Consider the following 20,410-nt stretch of genomic DNA (forward strand, 5'->3'; position numbering starts at 1 on the left):
TATTTAAACACACTTTTTTCCCCCAACTGCATTTTAAATTAAGTTCAATTATGCATCTATCACTGAAGAAAAGAAAAAGTCAAATACAAGTGTAATATAAGTAAATCTCTGTCCAGAGACAAAATTACTGTTTTATCTATCGCCATCAAACTACTACTTTCCTTTCACTGCAGGATCTTCAAGGTTTTTCTTAGACTCTAATTTCCCAAAACAAATTTCTTCCAAATCTTCTCCAAATTTTCAATTGTTTAATTTCATATTTTAAAAAATTAATAATTTTCCTTTTTGTTGGATGTTATCTAGACATTACTCAAAATAGAGCAAACAAATACAAAATTTGAAGCTACAATAAAATATAAAACAAAACATGTCATATACAAAATATTAAGTTATTCATTCTCATATTGCACTTGCTATAATGTCTTTGATACTGTCACAGAAACCACTGTAAAGCCTGAAGAAAGCAGAATTTGGTACAGAATTTAATCAGGCTTTCTGCACAGTGTGGATTACAAATGCTTGACAAATACAAAAAATCCACACTACCCTGCAATTTACTGTTTCATGAAGAAAGATGTTTTAATTTTCAGATGCATAAGCAAAGGAGCAAAATTACATTCTCCAAGAAACATTTACCTTAAATTTCTTAATTGCCATTTTAAATCTTCTTTGCCCTGAACAGTAAGTGCTCCATAATTTTCTTCCCTGTGCTAATAGAGTAGAAGTTATGAAAGAAAATAAAAAGACTTCAGCCATCCTGTTGAAGACAAATGTTTAAATAATCAGTACATATCCTTTACTTAGATTCATATCCAATGGTTTGCAATGAGACACAATTGAATGACAAATAAAAAAAACTAGGCACTGCTTGTTCAAGCTGGTATTTTGCATTGCTAGAGAAGAAATTGCTTGCTCTGAGCTACAATTCAAGAGGAAGAAGAGCCAAATCCTCAAGTCATAGCTGAACCATCACTTCCTGACAAATGGCATTAGCATTTAACTGAAAGAGTTTGCATTAGCAGGCTGCCACCAACTCTTAATATTTCTCCAATCACCATTTACCATTACTAAATCCTTAACCAACAAATGCATAATTGTTTATGCTTTAAGGATCCTGCCAAGCTCTTAATGGAGTTTCATAGATCAGCAATTTTCCACATGTCTTATTTTGGGAATCAATGGACTGGAGGCCATAACACCTGTTCACCTTGCAGAAGCTGAGCTAGGATTTATATTTACAGTCTATCCACCAACTCCTGAGATCAACATTGCCTAATGTCCTGTCATTGCTTCCACACTTCCTTCATTTTATCAATGCAAAGGTTGTTTGTTTGCTTCTTTTGCCTTTTCTAACTAAACTGTTTTTGAAGACTGGTAATGCAGTTCATGTTTCCCTTTCCTGCAACACACACACAGTTTTAGCAGAGCCTTTGTGCTACAGTAGCTAAACATTAACAACATTCTGTTCAAAACAGAGTTAATATTATTATGGAATTACAAACTGCAGCATTGCACAATATTTGCAACAAGTCTTGCCGTAACAAAATAATATTAAATATTGTGCCTAAAGGTTCACTGAAGTCACAAATTAGCCCACAAAAATTTTATTAATGAGTATAATGTACAAAATAACTTCATTTGACTCTAAAATCCTAGATTGATATTTAAATGGCTGGCTGATAGAGAACCCATCCTTTTATTTATAAAGCAACTTCAAATGAATAGAAAATTATAAGGCATGCAATAGCACACCCAAATCCAGCTGTGGTTAAATTACATGCTGACATTCTTGTTCTAACCCCACTCAGGAGCCATGGCTAACACAAAGAGAAGAGCACTGGCTTTAGTACAGGCTGGTGCTTAAATACCTCCTCTATGTCCTGGACTCATTGCTAACATGGGCTTGAACCTGAGCTCCTGCTTTTTCATTCTCAGCAAGCATTTTAGCTGATTCCCAAAGAAATCCCTTCAGAAACCCCAACACTCTCTAGGGCTCAGATAGTTAAAATTATGTTTCTCCTAAACACAGGAAAGTGAAGCCAAATGTGCCTAAACAGGGTTGGCTGTCTGCATAACAGATCAATTGTCAAAACTTTTCAAACTGTAGGACCTCCTAATGTGGGATAATTACTTCACAAGGGAGGAAGTACATTTCTGGTTAGTGTTCCTCTGGTTAATAAAGCAACAAAGCTTAACAAAGGTTGTTGCATCTTTAAAGACAGAAGTTAATATAAATACAAATACTAGAGTCCCTTCTCCAACCACTAGAAAAATAGAAGGAAGTGCATGAGCTACCACAGTAAATGGATCAGATGACCCAAATATAAATACTGAAAGGCCTATGGAACTAACAGGAAGACCTATGCTAATAAGCCTATGGAACATGCAGCTAGAAAAGATATTTCTTTCATAAATTCATTCAGTCTCCCACCCAGGAAAATCTCAGTGATCTTGTCAGTGCCTGAATCAGCTTATTCAGTTCATATTGCCACAACAGTTTTTAACTCCAGGAGATGCTTTGTGAGGTTTATGTACAGAAATACAGTTGGTTTCACTGGTATTACAGTAGCACAACACTGGTATTAACTTAGGCCTTCAGGTGGTAAGAACGTGGTAATTCTCTATCAATGTGCACTTAGATCAGACATTAGGGGAAAATTCTTTACTGACATAGGCAGCCCAGAGAAGCCATGGACATTCCACTCCTGGAAGTGTTCAAGGCCAGGCTGGATGGGGCATGGAGCAACCTGGTCTAATGGCATTGGGGCTGGAATGGGATGATCTTTAAGGTCCCTCATTGCACAAACTATTCTGTGACTCCAGACAGGTCATGAGAGGTGCAGGACCAGAGGCCAAAGGCTTAACCATTGATTGTTGGAAGGAAGGCCCAAGATTGCTGAAACACCAAATGGCTCAGAGACATTTCCAGGTTTTGGAAACACTGCCTGGTAGGATTTTTTAAAATGATAACATTTTAATTGTTAATAAATTCTACTCCCTGTGTATTCACAATGCAATGCAGTTTTAAAAATGTATCACTAGAAAGATACTAAAATACATAAGAAATAGCAAATTATCTCACAGTTATTACTGCTTTATAAAGAGGAATAAAAATTATGAGGCTGTGCTAATTTTATGCTTCGTTTTGCAGATGAATGAAGATTTTCTGTCTTAAAAACATTTGCATTCCTCTCCTTTAAAGCAATTTTCAATTTTGCTGGATACAGCACAATTGCATCTACTCTTTCAGCTGCAATGGGTTGTTGAAATTGAGCTATTGCCCAGCACCTGCTCTTAGTCAGACAGCTGAAATCAGAGGTTAGAGGAAAAAATAAAGATTTTTTGTCATTGTAATGCAAGTCTCCTTTTAGCTTTGCTGCAGTCAGTGTTCAATTATGTTCTGTAACAACCTCCATTACTAGAGCCAGTGTTTTTCTGTTCTCTCTGCATATATTAACTTCCTTGGTCACACGTGAGAGCCTTCTTAGCAAAGCAGAATCTTAAGAGACATTTGCCTGTAGACTTCATGAGTGTCTATCTTTTTTGGGCTGTTGAGAATCCTAGTGTTCAAAGGCATCTTCATTTTGAATGCTCGAAAGGTAACTGATACAATAGAACTTAAATTATCTCCCAGAGAAGGTCTGATAGGTCAAAATTAACCTGAAATTCCATCTAGTCTGTTAAATACAAAGCATTGAACAAGTAACAATGAAAGGCTCCCACGTAATTTTTTATCCTATTTTTACAAGCTCTGAATCCTTCTCCCTCAGAATTTTTATCAGTTCACTGCATAGCCCAGAAGTTTAAAGCTTCATCAGAAGCAGGAATCAAGACCCTATATCTGTAGGAAGAAAGCCTACAAAGATTTTGACCAGCAAGGCTCAGCCACAAATGGGAAGTAACTGGTGTGAGCAGCTACTGGGAAGGCAGGAGCAGGAGCCTTGCTTCTGAAGCAGGAAGTAAATGGACAGAGAGCTCTGAGACAGAGGTCAGAGGGTGAACAACATTGAAATTCAGGGTCTCAGGAAAAGGAAATCCAGAGCAGGAAGTACTGGCATGATTAGAGTGAGGATTTGAAAAGCCTGAAGCGGAAGATATTTTATTATAATATAAATCCATTATAATAAGTTGACCTTGAAAAGAAAGGACATCATTAAGGTGAAAAAGTTGGTGCCTAAAAATTTAGCCTGTTATAAAAGGGAAGAGAATAGAAAACAGAGGGTTGTAAACTTCTGAAAATTTAATTAGGAATCTCAAATATTTCTCTTCTCCTTCCTCCATTAAACCTCCAAGTCCTGGAGTCACATGGTTGAATCTTAGTTTTCAGCAAAGGGAAAAATTTCTAGCTCTCATGCCTGCAGAGAAAGCCTTGAACATTCAAAGCCTAAAAAAATAGGATACAAACCCAAACATTAACTTATATTTTTTAATAAATCTCATTATTTGAATGCAATCTGTCTTGCAGTTCTTAACATAAGATGTAGCATTAGTGAAAGCCTAGAATCTGCCTTCTAAGCAGACAGCAGCTAAAGATCCAAAAAAAGATCCCCAGCTGCTATCATAGTCATCATCAGCACATAATGACTGGCATGCTGGAATTGTGGGTAGCTCATTTAAAGCTGTCACATATTCATGTACTCTCTGTTTGACAGATTAACCCCTTCCCTGGGATGCAGGAGCACACTCGGTGCTCCCTCCCCAGCACCTGATCCCCCAGTGCAGGAAAGGGTGGTGATGGCTCTAGTAACAGTGGAAGTAACAGCTGGGAAGGCTCAGGCCACACACAAGGCCACAGGAAGCCCTCGGTCTGTCACAGACACTGCCCCGTGGAGAGATCCAGACAACTTTCTGTGTGATGTTCCACCTCCCTGATCAACAGCCCACTATCCACTGCTTTGGGGAGTATTATTAAAAATTAAATAAAGATTTCAGGGCTTCTTCCCAGCACTTTTTCAAGCTTCCATGTCATGAACAAGAAAATAGATTTGAGCTGGAATTTTTCCAGACATATGCAGAATAATTACTCTCTGGAAATTCTCTTTATCTGCATCCTTGAGAAATCTTTCCCTCCTTTCATATTCATCAGAAGAGAGGACATAACAGTTACAATCAGCATACTCGAACCAAGCTGTAGCGGTACCTACCCTACATTTAGTAATTAACCACTTTCCATTGATGCCACAACTGCCATCCATTTCTAACTTCCACTCTCCCAACGGAGTAGATCAGAAACAAATGGCAGATATGCCAGATCAGTCAGAAGGGCTGTTGTAGCTGCCAACAAATCCTTTGGCTGATTCAACCATTTTGTAATCATCTTACATTTCAGTGCACCGACTCTCAGCCAAAAAGCCTTCAGATCTGTGCCTCAGCCCCCACCACAAAAGAGCAAAATCTGAAGACCTGAACTATAATGGTGTTATCAACAGAGCTAGAGAAAGCATCCAAATTCTCACTTCTGTGTCTCACTTCTGTGCTAATAGCCCCTCTCTGAAGAGAAATAAAAGCTGGGTTTGGGGGATGCCAAATGAAGTAGCCCTCAAAATAGATGGAGTATCTATTTATTCCACCACTTGGGGGAAGTGTAAAGAATGGAAATCTACAATAAAATTTACACATCCTTTCTTGCAGCTTTCACAGCTCTCCAGACATACCAGTAAACATTCACAGTCAATCCTATAAGAATCTATGGAGATTTAAAAAGCTGCATGAACTCTGAATATTCATTCACAAGATACTTGTGAAGCCATTTTGTCACACTGTTCCCTTTTAGTAACACAAGATTTAAAAAAGAACTGATGAAATACTTTGTATTTAAGAGATTTTTTACAGAAAGACCTACTAATTCACTTTCCTCAACATTAATGCACTGCTTACTCCAAAGAAAGCTACAGTTCTTCCTCAGTAGCTTTTATCAGGCAGCAGATTCAAGGTATAGGTTATAACCTGCTCAGTTCTGAACACATCCAGAATGTTTGCATCGATGGATGAACAACTGTGAAAACAAGTCCTAGTAATATTAGTGAATTCTGCCTCAGAAAAAAATCACTTCTTTACAGGTATGCTCTGTGAAGAAGATAAAGAAGTGACCTACGCAGTACCTGACAGAATCTGGAACACCAACCACACCTCAGTCTAAAAGACCACACGACCTCAGTTTAAGCCCCATTGCAGAGCCTTACCTGGTGTCTGAAATTCCCTGCCACTCCTGCTGGAGATGCAGTTCCACCATCGCTGCCTTCTGCAGCCGGATGAAATGCGAGCCACACACGGCACACAGACACACGTGCAGTTTGACTGCTGCTTTGTGACCACTACCTAAGGGAATGTGACTTCAAATTTCAGAGTCCTGTGGCTGTCAGGGAAACTCTACCGGCTCGCATGAAAGAAGGGGCACTTCCCATTCAAAATAATCTCGTTTCATTTGAGGGGAAAATTAAATGTGTGAATGAAAAGAGTGTTCTATTCCTTCTTAGCTGCTAAATACAGGATTGAACCTAATAAACACTTCTCTAGGATAAGGGCATCACCCTCTGTTGTTGGGGTTTTTCTTTTGTTTAAATCCACAGGGTTCCTCTTCCCCTCTTTCTCACGTATTCAAGATGAGAGAAGCTTCAGCGAGCACAGCTACCAGCATTCCAATTTATTCAGCAGCAACCCCTGCGGACTGCTAACTGCAGACTTCAATTCTGTTTGGATTACAAGGTGCAGATAAGTATTTCCATCCTTAATCTATCACTGTCAATGCTGGTAGGGGAACAACTTATACCTGTGAGAAGTCAGGCAGAGGAAAAGATTGGGTAAAAAAATATTGTGGGGTAAAAGGACATAAGAAATAGAGAGGATACAAATCCATTAGGAGTTCTGTGCACACATGCATGCAGAGGTAGGAAATTAGAGAATGGGATAAAGGAACAGGGTGCTAATATGAAAGCAGCAAGCAGCAAGGAGATATCCAGATTCCAAGCAAAAATTTTCAGTAGTAATGAAAATCTCACTTCCAACATAATCTATGCCCTGAATTGCAGCGACCCCAGTGTAAAATGCCAGGGACGTTTGTGACCTCAGTAAATGCTGATGGATCCCACCACACTGCAGCCACGATCAACAAACCTCAAGTACATCATCATGGAGCCTCAAAGCCTTCGCTTGGAGACCTGTCAGTAAACTGGGGCAATGTTACAAATAGACAACAAAGATAATGCAAAGATTGCAAAAATGGAACGACGCAGACAAGTGAATTTCTCAGAGGATGGAGTGGAAGGCAGAAAAGATGAAAGAGGAGGTAAGCTATTTAGACATAAGTGATGGAGAACATCAATAGCCCACATCTGTTTCATGTGATGGAAGATTTGGGGATGGAAAACATGGAAAGTAAAAATGAGACCTGGGATTAATTTTTCTTTTCCCTTTTAAAGGAACAGTAGTGATTCCATCACTATATTTTACACTACAAGTCATCATCTAAAACTGAAGTCTGCCCACTCAGGCTAATGAAGTCCCCTTCATATTTTTATCATAAAGAAAAATGTTCTACCCAATGGTATTTTACATGCATGTAGAAGACTCCTTTGATTCAGCTATAGGTTCTCATTGATTTTATGTTACTTGCTTCCCTGGCTAGATATGTCACAGGCAATTTATCCCAGGAAAGGTAAAAGAGCTGCCTTCTAAGCAGTCACATTAAAATAAAATGTTGACATTAAAATAAAACTTGGAAAAATTTATTTTCGACCCTTGGAATGTCCAATGCTATAACCCAAATACAGATGCATTATTGATTATTCTGTTCTTCCCAAGTTTACTCACTGCTTCCCACAGTAAGCACATTCTCTGTCCAGAATAAACAATCCAAAGTGCAGCCAAGCAAAGTTTATATCCTAAAAAAGGTATGGATTGCTACTGCATGCTTTTTCTAGTGGCACAGATCTTTCAAAGAGGTTGCCAGGAGGGGAAAACCCAAGAAGCTTCATGGTCCTCTTTGTGGCTCCCATCCAAATCCACTCACTTGGACTGTTTAAGGAAGACAGAAAATCAGTTCAAAGAACAAAACAGGGCATAGAAATAGTTTAATGGTAGCCAAGGGAGACCTTAGTAGAAATATTACTAAAATATGTAAAAAACAAATAAAGAAATTAACCCACTGCAGAGTGAAAGGCTACAAAAATTAACAAGGGGGGGGGGGGGGGGTGCGAAGGAGAAAGCATCTAAGAAATCAGCAAGAGAACTGAGAACTTTCTCCGTGAGTACATTAACACTGCCAAAGACAAGGGAAAGTGTGCACTGGAGCAAAGGAGAGCGGATCAGCTGCTGGCCCGGCCAGAGAAGGAGCGCAGCTCCACTCCCACAGGGGGTGACAGCGGCCTCACACACGGCCTGCTCCCGCCGCGCTGACCCGGCTTCGTGCTTCGTGGGGCTTCGTGGCCGACTTTGAAGCCGCCGCAGCAAAGGTCGGGCCCGGGGTAGCTCCGCTCCAGCCCGAGCCCTGAGGGAAGCGTGACCCAAAGCTCGGGCCTGGGGCAGCTCCGCTCCCGCCCGAGCCCTGAGGGACGCGTGACCCAAATGCCGGGCCCGGCGCGAGGGACGCGCAGGCCGGGACAGGCCGCTCTCCCGCCGCGCGCATGCGCAGCAAGGCGCACGGAGCCGGGGCCCTTCCGCACGGAACATCGCGTTCCGCGGGCTCACAGGCAGGAAGTGGAGGCTTCTCCCCCGGCTCGCCTCTTCCCGCCTTGGGGCTACCGCAGCTCCTTGTCCGTAACTTTTGTCATTTTCTGCCGTGCCCCCAGAGAGTCATTTCAGCCTCGTGGTGAAGGCCCTCTGTGTTCTATCCAATAACAAGCCGGCTCTCGATGACGTCCTTAGTTGCCAGGCAGAATTCCCCTACGCGTCCACCGTACTACTGCGGCGCCACTGGGAGAGGCGGGGCGCCTATTTTGATTGACAGCACGGCTAGTGGGCGGGAAGAAACGAGAGAACCAATAAAAACTGTGGGGGGCCTTGATGAGCAGGGCGCGCAGCCAATGGGGATGGGCGGTTAATCGTTCGGTTGCTAGGGCCACGCGGTTGCTAAGGCCTCTGCTCAGCGCGGTGGCGGCCCCCGCCGCCGCCGTCCGGGCCCGGGCCGGCGCGATGGTGAAGCTCGCTGCCAAGTGCCTGCTGGCAGGTGAGTCTGGCCCGCCCGCTCCCATCCGCCCCGCTGCCCACACGGCACTAGAGCGGGCGCCGTGGGGTCGAGCGAGGCCGGCAGCGCAGGCTGCCCGGTTCCCACAGCCCCTCGTCGAGCGGCCGCCCCGCCGGAGAAGAGGTGGGGAGAGAGGCGATGGGAGAGAAGGGAGAGCTCGGCTGCCTGGGGACGGGAACGGCGGAAGTCGGGCGTGTTATTAGCACTCGGTGCCCGCCCCCGCGTAGCACGTGGAGTCGGGCAGTGCGCAGGGAGGGTGTGAGGTGTAGTTGGATCGGCTGAAATCCGAGGACAGGGTCTGAGAAAGAGGAAAAAAAACCAAACCCAAGCCAAAAAGAATATTTCTGCAGTGTGGAAAGGTGGGCACAGAGATTGGAGAAAGCGTGAAGGGAGCAGGGTAGGCAGCTGGGTCCTGCCTCATTTGTGAGTCTTGCTTTGGGTTGATGTGAAAACTTCATGTCAGAATTTAGGATGATTCTGAGAGTATGATAGAAAGGTAAAGCCTAAACAAAGAGTAGAAGGATGAGCACTTCACAGTGGCATCTTTTCCCCCAAACAATTTAGAGGCTAACCTGAGGAAATAAAGAGGTGAAGACACCACTTTATTTAGTTAGGATGGATTATGGAGGTGCTGAAAGTGAGTACAGCTGGCTGTCAGCACTTTGTGAAAAACTTTTTATTTTTTCCCCTCCTTCTACATTGAAGCTCTGTGCAGCCTCAGCCAAAAGCACAAATCCATAAAATCTTTGTGTGCTGTCAACTCCCAGGTTTAACTCTTCGTTCCAAGGTATTTCATCCAAAATAAAATGTTTGCCTTTTTTAACCTCAGAAGCAGCTGACCATCAACTCACATAAAGCCAGATGTGGTCTTTGGCAAAGGCAAAAGAATTGATCTCCCTTGTGGCTCTACTGCTGTGAACAGCATGAATATCTGTCTTCCACACTTGAAACATAGGCATCATTTCCAGTTTGGGAGTTTCCTGTTCCCCATATACTGGCTTTGCTGAAGTCTCTCCAGTTTTGTTGTTTAGTGTTACCAAAGGCCAATCCCACAACTATTTTAATATCACATGGGTGTTCTGTAGATGACTTGTTTATGTCCTTAATCCTTATTGGGTCTGGAGTGGCCATTTCAATTCTGTTCACAGCACAAAGAACAGGAATGTCCTATCCCATATGTCATTCTTCTATATGCCACAATAATATCCATGTATTATTAAAAATAATAAATTAGTGAAGCAGACCAGGAAAATAGATTCTCTGTTGCAGAAAAAGCCACTATGGTGAAAGGGACCAAAGATATGAGTAACCACAACAACCTAAAGGGAACAAGAAAACACAATTACATAAATTGGAGCAAACCCGTCCGAAATGGAACTGGGAGCTCTTGTGGACCTAAGGAAATGGTTATGAAGAGCCAGTGACACAGAATTGGGAGCTACACCAAGGTCAAAAAGAACAGGGGAAAAGGGCTCTTATTAGCAAAACAGAGACTATTGAATTGACAATAGAAGATGATTCCTATGTTAGCTCAAGGGTCATTTAGAGGCATAAAGTGAAAAGATCTGTGGTCTGAGCTAACTGTGGAGACACTACACAAAGGTTTTCATTGTAGAGAAACAGCTGGCAGTAGCAGGCATTTTTGAAAGACTCTACAGATTCTGGCAGAATAACAGAAATATGGATAGAATATATACTGTGAGATGCACTACTGGCACACCAGACTAAACTGAAAAGGGCAAGGAAATTTACTTTGAGGAAGTGTACTGGTGTGATGGGCTTAAGAGGATGGCAAAGAATAAAAAGACAGAAAGAACACCTGGGGCTGTCAAGTGAAAGAAAGGCAATGCATTAGTTAAGAATTTGTGCTGGCTGATGCCTGCACAGTTTGGAGCAATGTGTGCCTCTCTATCTCATTTTACAAAGACAGATCTAATTGTCTATTGAAATACAGAATAGCTTCCACTCAGAACAGAGTGTTGTCTTCCGCACAGGCTTGAACTGATCAGAGAACAAACAAGCTGACTTACCAGATTTTCCTGTCTAAATATTATGAGCCCAACTCAGCTCAAAGTAAGCAAGCATGCTAAAAATATTTAAACAAGAACTACATTTGGTTATTGCATCTAGGGGTAATTGTCACTATCCAAAACACCCTTCCTCCTCTGTAATAGTATGTGAGCAGAGAGCTTTACCAATTTCCTTCAAAACACCATTAGGAAGCTGTAATGGAGTCAAAAATATACTCCTTTCTTTGTTTATTAATTAACAACATAATGTAAAATACTTCCTTTCTGGCTTTATTTATTAACAACATAATGTGAAAGACTTGTATTCCAGGCTTGGCTGTTAGGAGTGTGGCTTTGAGGGTAAAGCTTGAACCACTGAGGTTTTTAATTACTGGCTCCTGTCCTTTTAACTATCCAGGCTAGCGAGACATTATGTAGAGAAATTATAAGCTCTTTGGAAGCATTAAGTCTTTGCTTAGAAAGGGTTATGATTTATCATCTTTTTCATGTAGTAATATGGGCATATGTGAGTTCTGCAGAGCCTGAGGAAATGGCCTGAAGTTGTGTCAGAGGAGGTTTAGGTTGGGTATTAGAAAAAGCTTCTTCATCCAGAGGGTGATTGGGCTCTGTGACAGCTCCCCAGGGAAGGGGTCACAGCACCAAGCCTGACAGAATTGAAGAAGCATTTGGGCAATATTCTTGGGCACATGGTGTGACTCTTGGGGATAGTCCTGTGCAGGACCCAGTGATCCTTGTGGATCCCTTCCCACTCAGCATATTCTGTTCTGTGATCCTGTGATTGCTTTGGATCTCAGAATTTTGTAAGAGCGGGCCAAAGCAGGCAGCTGTCAGGTTTGCCTGGGGTGTTGTGCAAGCCATATCAGAAAGCCTTGGCTCTAGAAGAGCAAAAACCAAAGCCCCTTGCTTTTCCTTCCATACTGGGATGAATCAGCAGGCTCTTCTCTCCAGCCGTGTGCTTTCTCTCTGACGTTTGCTTCTGTTATGCCCAGGATGCAACTAATGAGCCACCAGCAGCATTGAGTCAGCAAGAGCTGCTCTCTTAGCACGGTCAGCAAGAAGAGTTCATTGAGAAATGTTACCAGCTTAAGCAGCTTTGTCTCAGTATACAACAAGGATTTGAGTCTGGGGTGATGGATAACCTAAGGAGAAGAAATAGCCTCCTAGGAAGCCCAGTCCCTCTTCATGTTGTAGTTTTCTCTACATGATAACATGTCTGGGAAATTTTAATTCCTAGGTAAGGGCTGTGGAGTAAGCATGAATTTTAGAACAAACAGCAGTTCTACCCTGATCTGGCAGTCACTTGTTGTTGTGCATAGGTCAGAAATCAGATGTCATCCACCAGTATGCATAATGGCAATATTCATTTCCTTGGGTGGATATTACCTTTTAGATGGTTTTGTGCTTCGTGGGACAGTTAAATTGCCTGTATTCGGAGTTAGAGCATCCAGGCTCTTACATGTGATAGTATCAGAACTGAGGAGAAATAAGATTCTCTAGTATGAAACAAAAATGTTTTATGTTTTTGGTTTTGCAGGAGATCCAGCTGTGGGTAAGAGTGCTTTAGCCCAGATGTTTCGCAGTGATGGGGCTCATTTTCAGAAGAACTACACACTGGTAAGCATACAACAGGCTCAGACTGCTGTCTAAATATTTTCTAAGATAAATGGGAAAACTGAGAGGCCTAGAACAAAATAAATATAATTTTAAATTGAGGCAGTCAAGGTGGGATCTTAGAGGGTTTTCTTTCTTGCACCTTAGATTCTGAAGAGAGAGCATTTAACATTCTGTAAGTCTGCGTTATGTAGGTGCTGGTGTCGAAACTTAAGGCAGAATAATTTAGTTAATCTTGTGATTTTCCTTTTGAACCAATGTTTTCACAAGGTTTTGTGGTGTTAGAGAGCTTCCCCCTTTAGGGACTATTCTATGAAAAAGCACTGCTGAAGAAGAAAGCTTTTAATTCCAACTATTAAATGTGGATGTGGACAGTGCGCTTATCACTGTGCAAACACCAAGATGTGCTGCATAGCCCCAAGATAATTATAATCTACAGAAAGTGTTCCCAGATGAAGAGGATACAGTTTGCAGCCTTTCAGTGTAAGAATCAATGGTGATGACTAATCAGAAGCAGGAGAAAAATAAAAGTAAATATAAGTAAAGTAAAAAAAGGAAAATATGAGTGTGGGAAAAAAAACCCCTAAAATATGTTTATTCATTGAAATAAAGATGGAAACCAGAATTTAAGGATAGAAATAGAACAAACAAATGAGCTACAAAGCAGAATGAGATAAAAGGTGGGAGAAGCACAAATAATCTCAGTCCCATATGTTAGCTCATCACATGGTTAGTGCAAAATGTTCTAAGGCATGCGTTAGAGCAGCAGTGTGAGAGTCAACGTAGACCTGCAGACTTCAGCTAATACTCTGATCTGTAAATAAGCAAATCTCTTTGGTTCTCCTCCTTTTTCCTCCAGCTGAGCAAATCTGTGAGTCTTTGACATATTGGTGAGATTAGGTTACCAGAGCTAGGAGGAGTATTGCTGTGTTTCCAGCAATCTGTGTTTGATGAAATTGTAATGATTCACAAGAATTGCCTCAATCCAATGTACGGTTGGTATGCAGTTGGACAGGCTCTTAAAAACTCTCCTGATCCTCATTTTCCTGATTCTTCTTGACAGACAGCGGGCATAGAATTGTTGGTGAAGGCTGTTTCAGTTCCAGAGACAAGTGATAGTGTGGTGAGTTTTTCTGTGACATAAATTGGGTCAGAAAGAGACATCCAGAGCTCAAGCCCCACACGAGTCTCATTCTGGTGGAAGATCACTGTGCATGTTCATAGGGCAATTAAGTTGCATTAAGGAAATGAGGCTGATCATGTATAATTGCTGATACTCCAGGGTTAGTTTAGTCTTAAAAATGTAATTTTTATATACTTGTATCCAACACAACATTTTAAACCAAAGTTATTGCCAGCTTTGTTGAGATTCTGTTCTGTCCTTTAGGACAGTCAGGTGTAGTTCGTGATTCTTGGAAATACAAAAGCTGAAGCTTATCTGTTATTTTTCCTTAATGCCCTATACTCCCACTAATGGAATGTATAAAATTTTGTATAAATAGTAGAAGTTACTGTCCCACTTCACATATTCTGTTTCCAGTAGGGATGGAAACTAGACCTGGGGCCTTGGAAGTGACTCTTTTACTGCTTATGCTTGAAAAATGGCTGTTTATTTTCTCATACTATCTGGAGTTTTCTCAGTGCGGGGAATTTGTCCCTTAGGGACATGACACTGCTGTACTGAATAAAATGTTGGAGTTACAAGTTGCAGTATTTACTTCCAAAACCTTTCCCTACACTGCATTTTTCTTGGCAAGAGCCTTCTTTCTGTTTCCGCTTTCAGGAATTCTTCATTTTTGACTCTGCAGGAAAAGATCTATTTTCTGAAATGCTAGAGAAACTGGTAAGTCTTATGTAACAGTCCTCTTCTTCCAAAGAAGTGCTTTTGCTTTGAAGATCTGAGCTCCCCAGTCTGGCAGATGTAGCAAACTTTGTCTTTAGTGTAAATGGGAATAATTACCTCAGTTGCCAACGCATCCTGTTCTACCTCTCTAAAACTTGCGTAAGTACTAGAAGAAATACTTTCCAGAGAAAGGAAAGCAGATAGGCAGTTTTCTTACAAAAGCAATAGGAAAGTTGAACTAAGAATTTCTGTGTACTGTTGTTTAAAGTTATTTTTATTTCTTAGAAAAACATCTGTTTTTCTACAAAATAAACTTCAACAGTGTTTTTATTTTGAAAAAAAAAAGTGGGGTTTTTTTGTGTTACAGTGATGTGTTTGATCCAACAGAATTCATTCTTGTCCTTGAGCATAATCCTGCCCTTGGGTTTTTTCCTTCACATATTTGTGACCTTCCCTGCACAGTTCTCTACTGTGTTATCTCATTTTGAGAAGCAGGATCAGTTAATTGGTGTAAGCTTTCATAAGATGGCTAAGTCAACGTAATGGTTCATTGTCTACAAAAGCAATTCCAGTTTTACCCTTGCACTAGATCTGGTTTGCAAGGATCTTCTCTTCTCAGCTTCTCAAACTGGAAGAAAACCTTTCTTCTTTTTTCCTAGGATTAATTTTGTGCTGATTCAGCATGAAAAATCAGCTTCCCCAGGGATCAGATGTGTGCCAGAGCTGATACAAGTAAAGGGGCAGGGCTGCACAGACAGGACTAGGGAGGAAAGCAAGACCACCTCTTCCAATGTCAGTGATTTAGTTGGGTCAATTGAAATGTGAAACCTCAGCCAGGGCATAGGATTCCTGGGTGTTAGGCTTTTTATTTTCATCTTAGCAGCTGTGTTTGCTACGTTTACAGCATGGCTGTTGACCACATCAGTTTCATTAGAGCTGACAGTGTTCCTTTCTTGCTGTGCAGTGGGAACAACCCAACGTCCTGTGCCTTGTGTATGATGTCACTAATGAGCAATCCTTCAACAACTGTAACAAATGGTTGGAGAAGCTGAGGGCTCAAGCAGTTGGGATGCACATCCCAGGTAAGAATGGGTGTGATTCTTGTTATCTATTCCCCTCTTGTATGACAGCAGTTGTTTCTGCTGAGCTGTGGAATAGAGCATTTATTTTCAGTCAGGGGCAGACATGGCTTCCTCCAACTCCTTTGCTTTTATCAAAAAGCAGATAATGCTTGAATATGCTTCCCTTTTGGAATCTTTTTTAGGTAGTTATAGACTATTTGCCACGCCTACAACTTCTTCAGTTAATTTTACAAATATTCCAGTATTTATGGCGTACAAGTCAGCATTGATGAGCTGGGTTTTTTTCTTTCCTTCCGTGTCTTTTTTTCTGTAGGTGTCTTAGTGGGGAATAAAACAGACCTAGCTGATCGTCGAGTTGTGGAGCAGGAACAAGCACAGGAGTGGGCTGAGAAACATGGCCTGGAATACTGTGAGATGTCAGTGGTGAGTATCTGCTCCTTTCACCATCTGTGCAAGGGGGTGTTTGTAAAGTTATCTTCTCTTTCAGGCAGAGAAAGATAACTGGGAACTCTCTTCACCTTGTTTGTCATCAAACTCAGTTTTAATCCTTCTTTGCTGAAACAGGAGAAATAGTCAAATGCTTACTACATCTGCAATTGACAACTTTCTTGTTTCTTTACAGAAGGAAATGAAAAATTTTGAGGCCCCTTTCCACATCCTGGCAAAGTTATTTCACCAACTGTACAAAGAGAAAGTGGCAACTTTTCACTCACTAGCCTGATTGGTATGATTTATTTATCCTCTAAGCTTCTTCTAGTACTGAGAATCCTGCTGGACTGAATACAGAGAGAAGAAAAAATATGAGCTATTTGCTACTTCATGGTCATCCTCTGGTAATTCAAAATAAACTAGAAATAGGCAAGTAGAAAGACACTCTTTAAAGCTGCTACCTCAGCATTCCTTTCATGTCCTCTAACTTGGTTCTCTGCTCATTGATAGTCTGCTAGGTTGGAGGAGGCGGAGAGTAAAAGGGGAGGACAGAATGGAAATTGCCAGCTCTTTGCTTTAATATCTTTTTGTCTGAACAGACTTCCTGCTGCTACAAGCAGGGATTTAGAGGTTTGGAAAAGGAGAGAGGAAGCTGACAGCATGTTTTTCGGCTTAAGCCAGCCTTGATGCATATACTGCAGGGCAGGACCGATTTGGCCCTACCCCTTGAGAAGCATTTTCAGGAGGAGGCTTATTGCCTTAAAATCAACACTTGGAGACTGAGATGTGTGGAGGCAGAGATGGATTTCAGTGTGTTTCCAGGAGCACCCAGAGTTGGAGGCCAATTTTAACAGTGTTGCCTTTATCATTTGTAGGATTGATATGCTGGTGACTAATGCATGTTTCTAATTTCCAGAATCTGTTTCTTTCCTTCGGCGTGGCTCACTGTCCCTGCCTGGTGGGAGCTGTGTTGCGTCCAGCCGCTGTCACTTGGTGACGCAGTGCCCTCTGCTGGTCCCAGGTCACAGGAGTTCTCCAGAGGCTGCCACCTCCCTTGAAGTGAGCAGGAAGGGCTTCCTGCAGGCGCATCCAAATTGGCTTAGCTGCAGAATGGAGTGAAATTGCAAGGACACCTTTTCTATTCTAAAGATGAATCTAAAACTTACAAAAAATTACCTTTTCTTCTTCATGTCTTTATCATCTTGCATATTGTTGTGTCATTTTTGTCAGCTGAATTTGGCAATACCGTTCTGATTAGTTTCAGTTCTCAATCTCAAAATCAGAGTCCTCTTATTAAAGTCTCTCTGCTTGTCATTGAATTTCAGATAAAAGACCACGGTTCTGATGTTGCTAGTGGAAACAGGACTAAGGAAATGAAAGACAGCCTGGCTAAGTTACTCTGACTCAGCTGTGTCTGGCTAGAAATTTCGTATTGGAAAGGGTAAAAGCCTAGAGAGAGTTCCTCTATTGTGTGGAGTACTGATGTTCCATGTGTAGAGTCTTTGCTAATGCAGTCTGCAAAAGCATCTGTGGTAAGGTGCTGCCTTGTAACTGAGCCTAACGACAAGAGTTTCAAAAATGTAACTATTATCTTCCCGGTAATCTTAGACTCTCTTGGGCAAGGGAAGCTGAGTTTTGTAGAGACTGAGCACTGAGTGATTTTTCAGGCAGTCTTTTCAGGAATCTGTGTTTCAAGACTTCTATATGTGTCGTTTATAATCATTTTTGTGCCCAGTGCTAGGAAAAGTACATTAAATTGAACGTAAGAAATATGGCTGCAGATGTTGTAGCAGACTTTATGAAGCACTTCAAGAATCTGGAGAATCGCTGGCCTCATTTCACTGGCAACAGTGCTGAGAACTTGCTAGGGAGCATGAATACCAGTTAAAGAGGATGAGTAGGAGCCCAGTCTATAAGAAGTAAAAACAAGAGGTTCTTTTGCTAAAAGCCAACTCAAAAATGATAGAACAAGCTGGGAAAGCTCCTGCTTTCTCCAAAGAAGGAAGGAGTCCTCTATGAACTTAAGGTAACTAGAAGACTCCCTCTTTTTGAACCAGATTAGCATTACTGGCATTTGTATCTTGCATGGGTTGTCTTGTTAATCCTGGGTGTTTTCTGTTGATTTACATAGGCTGTATAGATTCTTGCTTGCAGGTGCTGGTATCTGCACCTTTTATTCTTACTCTGAGTAGTAAGAATAAAAGCTATTTTGGATTCTGTGCTGATCTAGTTAAAGAACTAAAGAAGGTTTGTTTTTATTTGGTATCTCGTTTCCCTCTGGTTCTATTGACAATGTGATCACAAAACAAGACAGATATTTTTTCATATTGAAAATAACATACCAAATGTGTTTGTCACCTGTGACATGGTAAATCTAGGGGGAAGAATGCCTTGGGAATAGGTAATAAAATGAGTTCTGTGCAATCTTTAGCCAGGGAGTCTATCTCTCTGCACCTGAAGGACCTCCCATAACTTCAAATAAACACTCTAAATGCGCCTGTAAGATGAAGATTGGTGAATGCTGTTTTATAAAATAAATGCAAAGGCTGGAGGAGCTCATTAAGGGAATGCTTGCAGGGGTGATTTGTGATTTATAGTGAAGCTGCTTTTGCGAAGTTAGTGAAGAAAAATGCAGCCCATGCAGGGAAAGATGTATTGCCTGAGAGAAGAAATGCATGATCTAATTAGGTAACAGTAGGGATTCACCCACTGCCCCTTTCCCTCTTCCACAGACCACAACCACAATTAGAAAAGAAGTCATATCTAAAGCATGTTGTCCAGCTTGCTTTTTGCAGGACTATTTCAAGCACTAATGTGGACACAATTTCATGTCCTTCAAAATAGTGTGTTTGACAATAACAATCTCAACCCTTTCAAATCTATTTTAACAGCGAAACCTATTGTCCTTCTTGGCTAATGTGCTGTATAATACCAGCCTGATGCAAGTGGTGGTTGTTGCTATTTTCCTGGCTTAATTGTGACCTTGGTTGTAGAGGCTAGAAGTTCAGAAGGGATAGAAAACATGGGAGCCAAACATGGGCAGATTGTGGGAAATAGTTTTGTCTCATGTGAAGGAGTTCAGGGTGGTGAGTAAGTGAGCTGGACCGGGAGGATGAGTAAGAGTCTGGAGCCGTTATTAAGTTTCTCCTACCTGTTTACTAACTGGCAGTCACATCTGTAGAGTGAGGATGTATGTTTGCTGCTTATAGGCTTAGCATCAGTCTGAATTACAGATGCTGTGGAGAACAGTGGGAGGAAGACAGAAAGCCTGTCTGCTGACCAGGAAGCTTGTTGTCTTCTTACAGCTCCCCTGCTTTGTCCAGCTGTGCAGTGCTGCAGGTGCTCAGCATGAGTGTTACAACACAGAAAAGATCCAGCTCAACCAGAACTGAAAATTCAAAAGAAAGGGAAGGAAACAAACAGGCCTTTAACTGGTTTGGTAGTCCTTTTTCCTGCTTGCTTGTTTGATTAGACAAAACCATTTCTTTCCTCCCTGGAGTCCCTCCTTCTTACCTTTCCTTTGGTCCTCACAGGTCTGCACAGAATCTCTGTTATACTTGTGCCCTGCTTTACTTAGCTTCATACATCACCAGCTGATTTTTTTTTTAATCCTTCTAATTTCTGCGTTATCTATTCCCAAGGCTGCAAGACATTTCTTCTTAGATTAATAGACAAAAGGAAACAAAAGTGGAATTTTTAGTCAAATTGTCTTGGAAGAAAAAGCCTTAAGAAGCTATCTGACATTCTGAAATTTTACTGGAAATTCATTTGTGTAAAGTTGTCATATTAAAGATGCTTTAATGGTTTTGTTTTGTCTTGCCAGACATAGTCTACTGCAGAGTGAAATTCAGGATGTAAAATTCCAGAAAGATCAGGTTTTATTGTGGGAATTAATAGGAGTTTCAAAGATGATCACACTGTGATAAGATCTGTTAAGTCTTAACAATGGAGTGGTCACTGCTGTTCATAATGAAGCATTAAATATACTGAAATGGGGCTGTCAAAACAGTTTCTTCTAGAGATTTGTTCATTTTAAAGACTTTAAACTTAAGAAAGGACATCTTTTAAAAGACTGATCTGATAAATGACAGCATTTGGATCAGGGTTATTTCTGGTGTAACTTCAGTGACTTGAAGAGCTGGATTTAGTCTTTTATGCCAATTGACTCCCCCGGGTAAGCTTCATTTCTTTACCCACTATACATCTTGGACCGATCTGACCTGATAGCAAAAGA

General features: G+C 41.3%; 1 protein-coding gene across 1 annotated transcript; it reads left to right on the top strand.

Annotated features, from left to right (window-relative positions):
- The first annotated feature begins 9,054 nt into the window (after positions 1–9,054).
- On the top strand, positions 9,055–20,168 carry IFT27 (intraflagellar transport 27). The gene is made up of 8 exons (XM_084206862.1): positions 9,055–9,163; positions 12,746–12,825; positions 13,886–13,945; positions 14,606–14,665; positions 15,630–15,747; positions 16,061–16,170; positions 16,370–16,471; positions 17,093–20,168. The coding sequence occupies exons 1-7, from the start codon at positions 9,130–9,132 to the stop codon at positions 16,466–16,468; spliced, it is 561 nt and encodes a 186-aa protein (XP_084062988.1). The 5' UTR covers positions 9,055–9,129; the 3' UTR covers positions 16,469–16,471; positions 17,093–20,168.
- Positions 20,169–20,410: the final 242 nt, after the last annotated feature.

Source organism: Fringilla coelebs, assembly GCF_963513975.1.
Source record: "Fringilla coelebs genome assembly, chromosome: 5".
NCBI classification, from domain to species: Eukaryota; Metazoa; Chordata; class Aves; order Passeriformes; family Fringillidae; genus Fringilla; species Fringilla coelebs.

Coding starts and splice junctions, on each gene's coding strand:
- IFT27 (XM_084206862.1), top strand. CDS start 9,130: ATGGTGAAGCTCGCTGCCAAGTGCCTGCTGGCAG. Junction 9,164..12,745: donor TGCCAAGTGCCTGCTGGCAG/GTGAGTCTGGCC, acceptor TTGGTTTTGCAG/GAGATCCAGCTGTGGGTAAG. Junction 14,666..15,629: donor CTGAAATGCTAGAGAAACTG/GTAAGTCTTATG, acceptor CTTGCTGTGCAG/TGGGAACAACCCAACGTCCT.